The 9,867-nt window shown below is 65.1% G+C and overlaps 1 protein-coding gene across 1 annotated transcript; it reads left to right on the plus strand.

Annotated features, from left to right (window-relative positions):
• Window positions 1-824: 824 nt before the first annotated feature.
• GJC2 (gap junction protein gamma 2) lies at window positions 825-9,867 on the plus strand. Its single transcript, XM_002760835.6, has 2 exons — window positions 825-902; window positions 7,806-9,867. Exon 2 carries the CDS (start codon window positions 7,825-7,827, stop codon window positions 9,142-9,144), a length of 1,320 nt encoding a protein of 439 aa, XP_002760881.1. The 5' UTR covers window positions 825-902; window positions 7,806-7,824; the 3' UTR covers window positions 9,145-9,867.

Below are 9,867 nucleotides of genomic sequence, written 5' to 3' on the forward strand. Positions count from 1 at the left end.
CTGGACACGCAGGCAGGGAAGGTGACGGGGCCAGTGCCAACCCACTTGGTGGGCCAGCAAGCGGGGAGCAGGCAGCGGCTGCAGGTGCCAGCCTGAGGCTGCAGGGGTGGGTCCTGGGGGCTCCCTCCTGGTTCCTGAGCTCCTGTGGGTCTGGCATGGGCCACAGGTTCCAGGAGAGGCTCCTGAGCCCTGGCAGCTGGAGGTTCTAGAACTCACGGTCTGGGGGCCTGAGGGAGATGCCTGAGTGGAGGGCAGCTGCCCCTCCCTCCTGGCCCTGGGGCCTGTGTGTTGCCTGTGGGGAGCTGCCGGTCAGGCCGCCTCCCTCCCTACCTCCCCAGTGCTCCCTCCCCCAGCCTGCTTGTCTCAGGCAGCACAGAGCACTGCTGCCAGCCACCCCTAGGGTCAGCCCCAGCCCTGGTCTGAGCCCAGGTGAGGTGCTCCTGGGGTGGGGTGCAGACAAAGATGAGCGACCTGGATGGGAGAGAAGGAGGAAGGCAGGGCACCCGGCCGGAAATGGGGGCGGGGAGCAGAGTCCCCGCCCAGAGCCCAGACGCTGGCTGCCGATACTGACCAGAGCCGCCCGAAGTGGGCGGCAGGGCAGGGGAGGGGAGGTCATGGGCAGCCCCCAGGGCCGGTGGACTGAGCTTCTGAGGCTGGGGCTGGCCTCCGACCTGCTTGGGCCTGGAAAGCCTTGCCCGCCACCCCGCCCCCCAGGACAATCAGGGATTCAGACCCTGAGGCCGAGGGGGGAACAATGGGGCCCTTGAGGGCCCCTCCCCCAGCCCCCATTGTGCTTGGTGGCGGGAGGTGGCCCCGGCTCTGCCGAACACCCTCGGGGAGGACCAGCATCCAAGCAGGTGGAAGGGCTCAGAGGAAGACTGGAATTTTCTGGCCTGGAGAAGGTAGGGTGCTGGGGCCCATGTGTGCACCGCTGGGGGCTGTTCCCCAGGGGACAGCCTCATCCTGTGCCCCTGGCCTCGAGGCACTGAAGGAGGGAGGGCTTCCTGAGGACCAGCTGCAGGAGGGGCACTCCTCATGCCTGCCGCCCCTCCTGGGCCCCGCTGTTCCATGAAGATGTTGGGGTGGCCCCCCACTTGATGTCTGTGTCCTTCAGGCCCTGCTGCCTTCACCGCAGGGTGGGTGCCAGCCGGCAGGGTCTGGTCTGGGACAGCTGGCAAGCGGGAGGGGTGCCTTCAGTACCTCCCCCAGCAGCTGGGGCCCTCAGACAGCAGTAGGGCTGGCCTCAAACACCAGCCAGCTGCAGTGTGTCCAGGCCCAGCCCCCCACCCTCAGCAGCCCCCTGGAGGTGAGGATCTCGGCCTGCCCCTTGTACAGACAGACTTGGGGCCCTGCTCAGCCTCTTCCTTGGAGGCCACAAGCCACTCTTTAACAAGCACTAACCATGCATTGGGGCCCAGCCTAGGCCTGGAGCCCAGCAGACCCTGTGGTCACAGAGCTGACCCCAGTGCTTGTCAGTGTTGTCATTAACTGGGTGGAGGCCCCCCTGGGGTGCTGGGGCAGGCCCTCAGTGCAAGGAAGGGGCAGCATGGCTGAGGAGTGGGAGGGTGGAGCACCCCAGGGCTGCTGCACAGGGAGGCCACATAGTCCAGGCCCAGGGCTGGATGGCGGTAAGCCCAGGATTCATGGCTGCTGGGCTGGGTAGGAGGTTCAGGAGGGAAGACATGGGTTCCTGGGCTCTGAGTGGAATGGGTGGAGGGCAGGGACAGCCTTAGGAGGCTGGGGAGGGCATCAGCCCCTTGCTCCCCGTGCGCATAATCCCCAGAACTCCATTTTTGGAGGGTGTGTGGCTCAGCTCCAGGCCTGCACAGCCTTGGAGACCAGCCTGGGGGAGCTGGCCAGGGTGCAGCGATGACACACTCCCACCTGACCTGGGCCCGGCTTGCCCCTTGGTCCACCTTCAGGAGAGGAACAGCCCCTTGCCTCTAGGCCTGGCAGTTGTGCCTGCTTGGGACCCTGAGGGAAGGGACCCATGCATTCACAGCGCCACCAATGCCAGGGAGGAGAGAGCTCCATGGGGTAGGAAGCACCAGTCTGGATGCTCCCTGGCCCTGGCAGGGGCTGGGGACCCCACAGATGCACAGCCCCACGCTACATTCCTCAGTGTCCCCTCACTCCCCTGACGTTCCTGAGCACTATACCCATCCTCCGGGGCTTCTGGGGCTCTGGTCAGTTCAGGAGCTGTTGCAGGCCGACGCTTGGAGCCTTGGGGACACCATGCCTTCCTGGGTCTCAGTGGTGGTGGTGGGGCTCCCTAAGGGAGGCATGTGGTGAGGCTGAGGCAGAATCGGAGGGCTCATGGCTGTGTGAGAGTGAGTGTGTGAGCCCACCTCCATGTTGAGCTGGGGCAGCAGTGTGCATGTGGGAGTGTGCACGGTGTGTGTGCCATGCCTGTGTGCGTGTGGGGAGGAACACGTGCTGTGTGTGCGTGTGAAGGATGTGTGGCGACAGCTTGTGCCCACACCCAGCGGGGGGCTTACAAGCTGCACAGGCAGGACAGCGAGACCTGCCACAGAGCTGCTGGGGCAGAGTGGTCTGAAGGGAGAGTTCCAGGCCTGGGGCTTGGGTCCTGGGTGGCCGAGCTCTGTGCCTCCCTCTGGACCAGGGCATCCAGAGGAGCATGGCTGAGGCTGCACTCCAGGCTGACTATTCCAGGGCCTGGGCTGTCCAGGACCGGCAGCTGGGGGCCCAGGCAGGGACATGGAGGATGGAGTGCAGGAGCTGCCACCACAGGGGAGGGGGCCTGTCGGGCTGAGGGGTGAGGAGACATTGAGGCCTGCGGGTGGGTGAGCGCTGTAGCCCCCTCTGCGTGAAGACTGCCCCCACACAGCCCTGCAGCAGAGTGGAGGGGTGGGAGGGGACCGTGCCTGCAGGAGCTCCAGGGAGGCAGGACAAGCTGAGGTGGGCACTGTGCAGTGCTGCAGGATGAGGTTGTCAGCAGGGCCTTGGCCCTCGGGAGGAGAGGGGAGGGGTGCTGGCCCCCAGTGAGCCAGGCCTGGGGTTTGCAGCCTGTCTGTGCACAGGTCCAAGAGAGATCTCACCCCAAAACTACACCTCCAGGGTACCCAGGACGAGGATTGGTGGGGAGGGGCTTCAGCTTGGCTAGAGCTGGAGGCGCCTGTGGGCTTCAGAGTCTGTGAGGAGGCAGCTGCTGGGATTAGTAACGTGTGTGTGTGGGGGGGGGGGTAGAGGGGTGACCGCAGGAGGCCACCATCCAGGATGCTGCCTGGCCCAGGTGTGGGAGTGGTGAGGCGTGGTCAACCCCGGGGAAGGCTGTGGGAAGTAGAGGATGTGGGCATTGGTGGAGGGCCAGGGTCTCACAGGGTTTTAATATTGGGGACCAGGGGCTTGTGAGGGTTCGCTCCTAGGCCAGGGTGTGAAAGGGGACCTCACAGTGGGGGTGGTCTCACCCTGGTGGCATGAGGGGCTCACAGGAAGGGCTTCAACGGGGTGCATGGCAAAAGCCAAGGGGCTCACCATGAGGGCTCACAGTGAGGCGGGGTGAGTGGGGGGGCCCACGGGGAGGCAGGAGGGTGGGGGGCCCACGGGGAGGTTGGGGGGTGGGGGGGCTCACGGGGAGGCCGGGGGGGGTGGGGGGCCCACAGCGGGGGCCACCTCTGGGAGGGGTTTCAAGGCAAGCAGGCCCAGGCGGAGGCCGCCCTTCTGCAAACCCAGCTGGGCAGCTCTGGCTGGTGTGCTGGCTCCTCAGGAGCTGGGCCTCCTCCTCCATCAAGTCCCTGCCCACCCTGGGTCTGAACACTGGTCCTGGGGCGCTGCAGTAGGAGCCCCGCCCCACCCTGCCCGGGTCTGCAGTGCAGGGTCAGGGCCCAGGTATTTCCTTCCCCTGCAGGCCCTCCGAGGGCAGGCTGCACAGGGCGGGTGTTTTTTGTAGTTTAGGCCGCCAGGCAGGCACCATGCACACAGCACAGTTCACCAGGCGGGGACCCGGGGCAGGCTCCTCCCCTCCCTGAAAACGACGGGACCCCAGCGAGTGGCAGGCCCTGTGCTGTTGCTTGTCCACACAGTCCAAAGCAATTTCAGGGGGATGGGTTTTGAGAGCAAAACTATGGAGTTGACGGGACCTTCCCATGAGATGCCACGAAGCGTCCACGCCATCCAGGACGCCTGTGGTGACACTTTGGCCACCTGGTCAGGGTTGGTGTAGGGTGCAGGCTGCAAGGGTGCTCTCCCTCCCTCCCTCCCACACCCTCTGAAGCCAGGTTACCAGGTGCAGCCCGCAGGTAGGGCTGGGGGTAATGCTCTCCTCCTCCAGTACAGGGTGTCCACTCGGCTGCTTTGGACTGACTGCACGAGGAGCTGTCGCCTGCCCCTTGTTTGGTTATCCAGTTATTCAGTCATATCTCTTGGCAACCTATGAGCCAGTCTGTAATCTGTAACACAAGACTTCTCGATTTCCTTCACTCCTCAGAGGGACCCAGTCCCCGGCACCGGGCGCCCGACACGCAGGTGCTGCACCCCCAGCCTTCCTCTCACTCTACGGTTGCCTCAGGCTCCTCTGTGCATTCCCAGCCCCAGCCCTAGGGTCTGCCCATTCCCCACCAGGGGTTCCTGAGTCCTGTGATTGGGAGTGGAGGTAGGAACCAAGGCCTGGGCCCCAGGTGGGCTCTTGCTCCTAGGGTGTTTTTACACTGAGGCCTTTTCAGGGGCCAGAGCAAAGGTGTGTGTGTGAACCCAGGTGCATCCACACGTCTGTATTTTCTGTGAAACCACCCACGTCTCTAGCCGGGCGTGGTGTCACGTGCCTGTAATCCCAGCTACTCAGGAGGCTGAGGTGGTGAATCGCTTGAACCTGGGAGGCGGAGGCTGCGGTGAGTGTAGATCACGCCATTGCACTCCAGCCTGGGCAATAGGAGCGAAACTTCATATCCCCAACTGTGAGACTCACCCCGTGGTCTCCAGCTGTTATCGTCATTACATGGAATAGTCATGATAAGCACACAGTGGTGACACAACGACAGCCTCAGGCAAGGGCTGAACCTGTGTGCACGCCTGTGCGTGTGTGTGGCGGGGCCAAGCAGCAAAGGCTTCTGCCCGGAGTGGGCTCCAGCCAGTGTGGCAGCCATGGGCAGAGAGCACGAGGTGATGTCTGAAGCCAAGCGTGGAGTGGGGGCAGGGGATATGGCGCTAGATCAGGTGAGGCTGGGCACTTGCTCTGGTCAGGAGACACTCTTGGGGTGGGAGGCCTGCTGGGTGGGTGTCCTAAGGCTCTCCAGGCTGCTGGGCGAGGAGTGAAGTGCTGGAGGCGGCCCCAGGCTCAGGACTGGCTGGGATGAGGAGGCTGTTCTGCAGGGCATGATGGCATTTGGGTGTGGCCATCTGGCTCTGGTGGTGCCTGCTGGGTGCTGCGTGCTTATGTTGGAGGTGGCAGCAGGCCCAGGAGAGAATTATGGGCTGGAGGCGTGGCACTGAGACCAGGGCCCGGGTTCTTCCAGGCCATTCCCCAAACCACTATGTGGGTGCAAGTGACACAGCCCCCCAGAGCAAAGCGCAAGCCCTCAGATGCCAGGGCACATCAGCCCGGGGCCAAGCCACGGTGGTCTTCAGAGCTGAGCTGATGGCGCCATTTTCTCAGCTGAGTCAGGGAAGCCACTCGGCAGTCAGCCGCAGCAGGAGTGCTCATACCATGGGCACCGGCAGGCACCATGACTGCAGTGGTCCCCAGAGAGCCGCTTGCTCAATATTGCCCCCACGCAGCTGGGCAGGCCGGCCCTGGCACTGAAGGTCTACCACTCCATCTCTCCCTTGAGCCTCCTCTGTCTTAAGTTCCTGTCTGGCTGGGATCGGTGGGCTGAAGCCCGCTGTGATAGGACAGGTGGGGAGGGAAGGGGGCCTGCCTACTGGAACCAGGGGGAGAAGGGAGGTGGCCCCAGGGCTGGAGTGTGCCAGCCTATGCAGCAGGCTCTGTGCTCCAAGGAGGCAGAGCTCCTGCAGCTGCCCTGTTCACCCTCTCCTGGTGGCTGCCCCAGGTCCAGTACCTGCTCCTGGGTCGCTGGGGCAGGAGACCTCCTAGCTCCCTTTGCCTCTGGCCCCCTCCTGGTACCCGGCCTGGGAGGCAGCAGTGGCAGGCGTGGGACCAGCAGCAGTCACTGGTGAGGCTCCCGGCCTCTCTGTGCAGCTGATGTGCCCTGGCGTCTGAAGGCTGGCGCTTCACTCTGGGGGGCTGTGTCACTTGGGCCCACACGGTAGTCCTGGGAGTGACCTGGAAGAACCTGGGTCCTGGTCTCAGGGCCACACCTCCATATGTGTGATCACACATTTGAGTCCCCAGGTCTGTCTGCACATGTGTGCATGTGGTTGTGCATACATAGGCACACTGTTTTCATGCATGTGGGTCTGCATGTGAGTGCATACAGGCATGCTGCGGTGATAGTTTGCACATAGACATCTGTGTTTGCACCTGTGTGTCACATGTGCCCTATGGCATTAATCTGTTTGCACGTGTATCTGCGTGTACACATGTACATGTGTGCGTGCACGTGTATCTGCATATGCATCTGTGCACGTGTGTGCATATGTCCAAGTGTGTACACGTGTGGTCTGTGGGTGTGTATCTGAGTTGTCTGCACATGTGAATGTCAGTGGCTCTGAGGGGTACTGCACAGATGTGAGGAAGCAGGGCCATTTCCCCAGGAACCCTGACTGCCCCCTCTTCCTGCCCCGGGTGGGGAGGCCTCGGCTGCATAAAGAGGCCGGGAGCCTCACCAGCGACTGCTGCTGGTCCCACACCTGCCGCTGCTGCCTCCCAGGCCGGGTACCGGGAGGGGGCCAGAGGCAGAGGGAGCTAAGGGGTCTCTTGCCCCAGCGACTCAGGAGCAGGTACTCATCTGGGGGCAGCGACCAGGAGAGGGTGGGCAGGGGAGCTGAGCACAGACCCTGCGGCACTTGCCCACTTTGGGCTGGCTGGTCTGCGGCACAGCTGTCTCTGAGGGTCGCAGATGCTGAGTGTGGCCTCACATCATGGAGTCTATAACCTTGCTGGACATCTTCCCTCCTGGACAGACGCCTGCCTTCATCCTAACCCCAGCTGGGGACCGTCTGGGTTGGGACTGCGGAGGACCAGGAGCCTAGACTGGTTGGGGGGAGCCCTGGGACCCTAGGCACCTTGAAAGGGCAGTGGGATCAGCAGGGGGCTGGAGGGAGGATGGAGGTGGAGGGATCCCCTACGGCCCCTGTGCAGGGTGTGGAGGGAGGTAGAGCAGGGCCACTGGGGGCCAAGGGGTTATGGAGATTGTGGACTGGTGGCACTTTCAGGTCTGGGGGCTGATGGTGGTTCAGGCATGGGAGGCTGTGAAGGACAGGGCTGATGGGGTTGCAGGGTGGGGGCAAATGGGGCCACAGGGACTTGGGGGCTAGGGAGCTGGAGGGGCCAGGAGGGATTAGGTGGCTAGGCAGGCTGGGGAGACCCTCCAGATGCTGAAATCCTGTGGGACCCTCCCCAACAACCTGGGAGCGGCTGGGGGCTGGGGTGGTGGCCATGAGTGCAGTGGACACTGAGACCCCCAGTCCCCACACACTTGAAGGTGCTTGCCTCACGAAGTCCCCACCTGCCTCACGAAGACAGCTCACGGGCGCTGCATCTGCACGAGCAGGGGCCGGATCAGGTGGGGGCTTTCACTTCCGTTTAAGGTGGTAAGCTCCACGCCATCCGGTGTGTGAGCAGAGGGGCCAGCTGCGAGGCTAGCCTCGAGCCCCAGCTCTGAGCTCTGCGCGCCGACAGCTCCTAGGTGCAGGCCCCTGGCTGACCCCCGCCCCGCCCCGCCCCACAGGACCTGCCCGCCCGCCCCTATGACCAACATGAGCTGGAGCTTCCTAACGCGGCTGCTGGAGGAGATCCACAACCACTCCACCTTCGTGGGCAAGGTGTGGCTCACGGTGCTGGTGGTCTTCCGCATCGTCCTGACGGCCGTGGGCGGCGAGGCCATCTACTCCGACGAGCAGGCCAAGTTCACCTGCAACACGCGGCAGCCGGGCTGCGACAACGTCTGCTACGACGCCTTCGCGCCCCTCTCGCACGTGCGCTTTTGGGTCTTCCAGATCGTGGTCATCTCCACGCCCTCGGTCATGTACCTGGGCTACGCGGTGCACCGCCTGGCCCGCGCGTCTGAGCAGGAGCGGCGCCGCGCCCTCCGCCGCCGCCCCGGGCCCCGCCGCGCGCCCCGGGCGCACCTGCCGCCCCCGCACGCGGGCTGGCCCGAGCCGACCGACCTGGGCGAGGAGGAGCCCATGCTGGGCCTGGGCGAGGAGGAGGAGGAGGAGGAGCCGGGGGCGGCTGAGGGCGCCGCCGAGGACGCGGAGGAGGCTGGCGCGGAGGACGCGTGCGCCAAGGGTGCCGGCGCAGACGGGAAGGCGGCGGGGACCCCGGGCCCGGCGGGGCAGCACGACGGGCGGAGGCGCATCCAGAGGGAGGGCCTAATGCGCGTGTACGTGGCCCAGCTGGTGGCCAGGGCGGCCTTTGAGGTGGCCTTCCTCGTGGGCCAGTACCTGCTGTACGGCTTCGAGGTGCGGCCGTTCTTCCCCTGCAGCCGCCGGCCCTGCCCGCACGTGGTGGACTGCTTCGTGTCGCGCCCTACTGAGAAGACGGTCTTCCTGCTGGTCATGTACGTGGTCAGCTGCCTGTGCCTGCTGCTCAACCTCTGCGAGATGGCCCACCTGGGCCTGGGCAGCGCGCAGGACGCCGTGCGCGGCCGCCGCGGCCCCCCGGCCCCCGCCCCCAACCCCGCGCCGCGGCCCCCGCCGTGCGCCTTCCCAGCCGCGGCCGCCGGCCTGGCCTGCCCGCCCGACTACAGCCTGGTGGTGCGGGCGGCCGAGCGCGCTCGGGCGCACGACCAGAACCTGGCAAACCTGGCCCTGCAGGCGCTGCGCGACGGGGCGGCGACCGGGGACCGCGACCGGGACACTTCGCCGTGCGCGGGCCTCCCTGCGGCCTCCCGGGCGCCCCCAAGGGCGGGCGCTCCCGCGTCTGGAACTGGCAGTGCTACCTCTGCGGGCACCGTCGGGGACCAGGGCCGGCCTGGCGCCCACGAACGCCCAGGAGCCAAGCCCAGGGCAGGCTCTGAGAAGGGCAGCGCCAGCAGCAGGGACGGGAAGACCACCGTGTGGATCTGAGGCGCTGGCTTGCGAGCCAGAAGTGGGAGGAGGAGGGTTGTGGGGCTCCCGTGGAAACCTGTGACCCTTCAACTCAGCCTGCTCCTTAGCCGGTGGTCTCAGGCAGACCCTGCCCAGAGGGGCAGCCAGGCCGCTCAGGGAAGGGGCTGAAAGCGGCGGAGGAGTGCCCTGGCCTAGTCACTGCTGGGGCCAAGGTGGGGTGGAGAGGGGGCCTAGGAGGCAGGAAGGTCCCTCTGCTGTTGTCTGTACCCCAGGGGGGCTGGGGCACTGACGACTCCACCCGTATCCTGAGCTGGAATAAGTCTTCTGGGATGCCAGCTTCCCTGGAGCAACCAAGGAGGCCCCAGGGTGCCTGGCATGGGCATCAGTTGGTGTGTGTGGCGCTGCTTGTCCCCATTCTCTGCAACAGCAAATGGGGCTCCTTCTTCATCCCTCCCCCTCCCAGCCCCAAACTGAGACCCCCTTGGAGCTGGGAGCCTGGGTGGACAGCGCTGCACCCTCTGAGCTTCTGTGCTACCGCCCTTCCCTTCCTCTGGGAGACTTGGAGCTCTGCAGAGATGTTGGCCATGCCTTGCAGCTTGGACCCAATGGTTGGTCCGGGCCTGGGGGTTTGGCCATGCTGGGGGAAGGGGGCTCTTCCTGCCCATGGCCTGTCTGCGCTCCTCCCTAATTCAGACCCAGCCTACGGAAGAAAGGGAGTAAAATAAAACTACCTTTTGTTTA

This window comes from Callithrix jacchus, chromosome 19 (assembly GCF_049354715.1).
Source record: "Callithrix jacchus isolate 240 chromosome 19, calJac240_pri, whole genome shotgun sequence".
NCBI lineage: Eukaryota > Metazoa > Chordata > Mammalia > Primates > Cebidae > Callithrix > Callithrix jacchus.

Coding starts and splice junctions, on each gene's coding strand:
- GJC2 (XM_002760835.6), top strand. CDS start 7,825: ATGACCAACATGAGCTGGAGCTTCCTAACGCGGCTGCTGGAGGAGATC.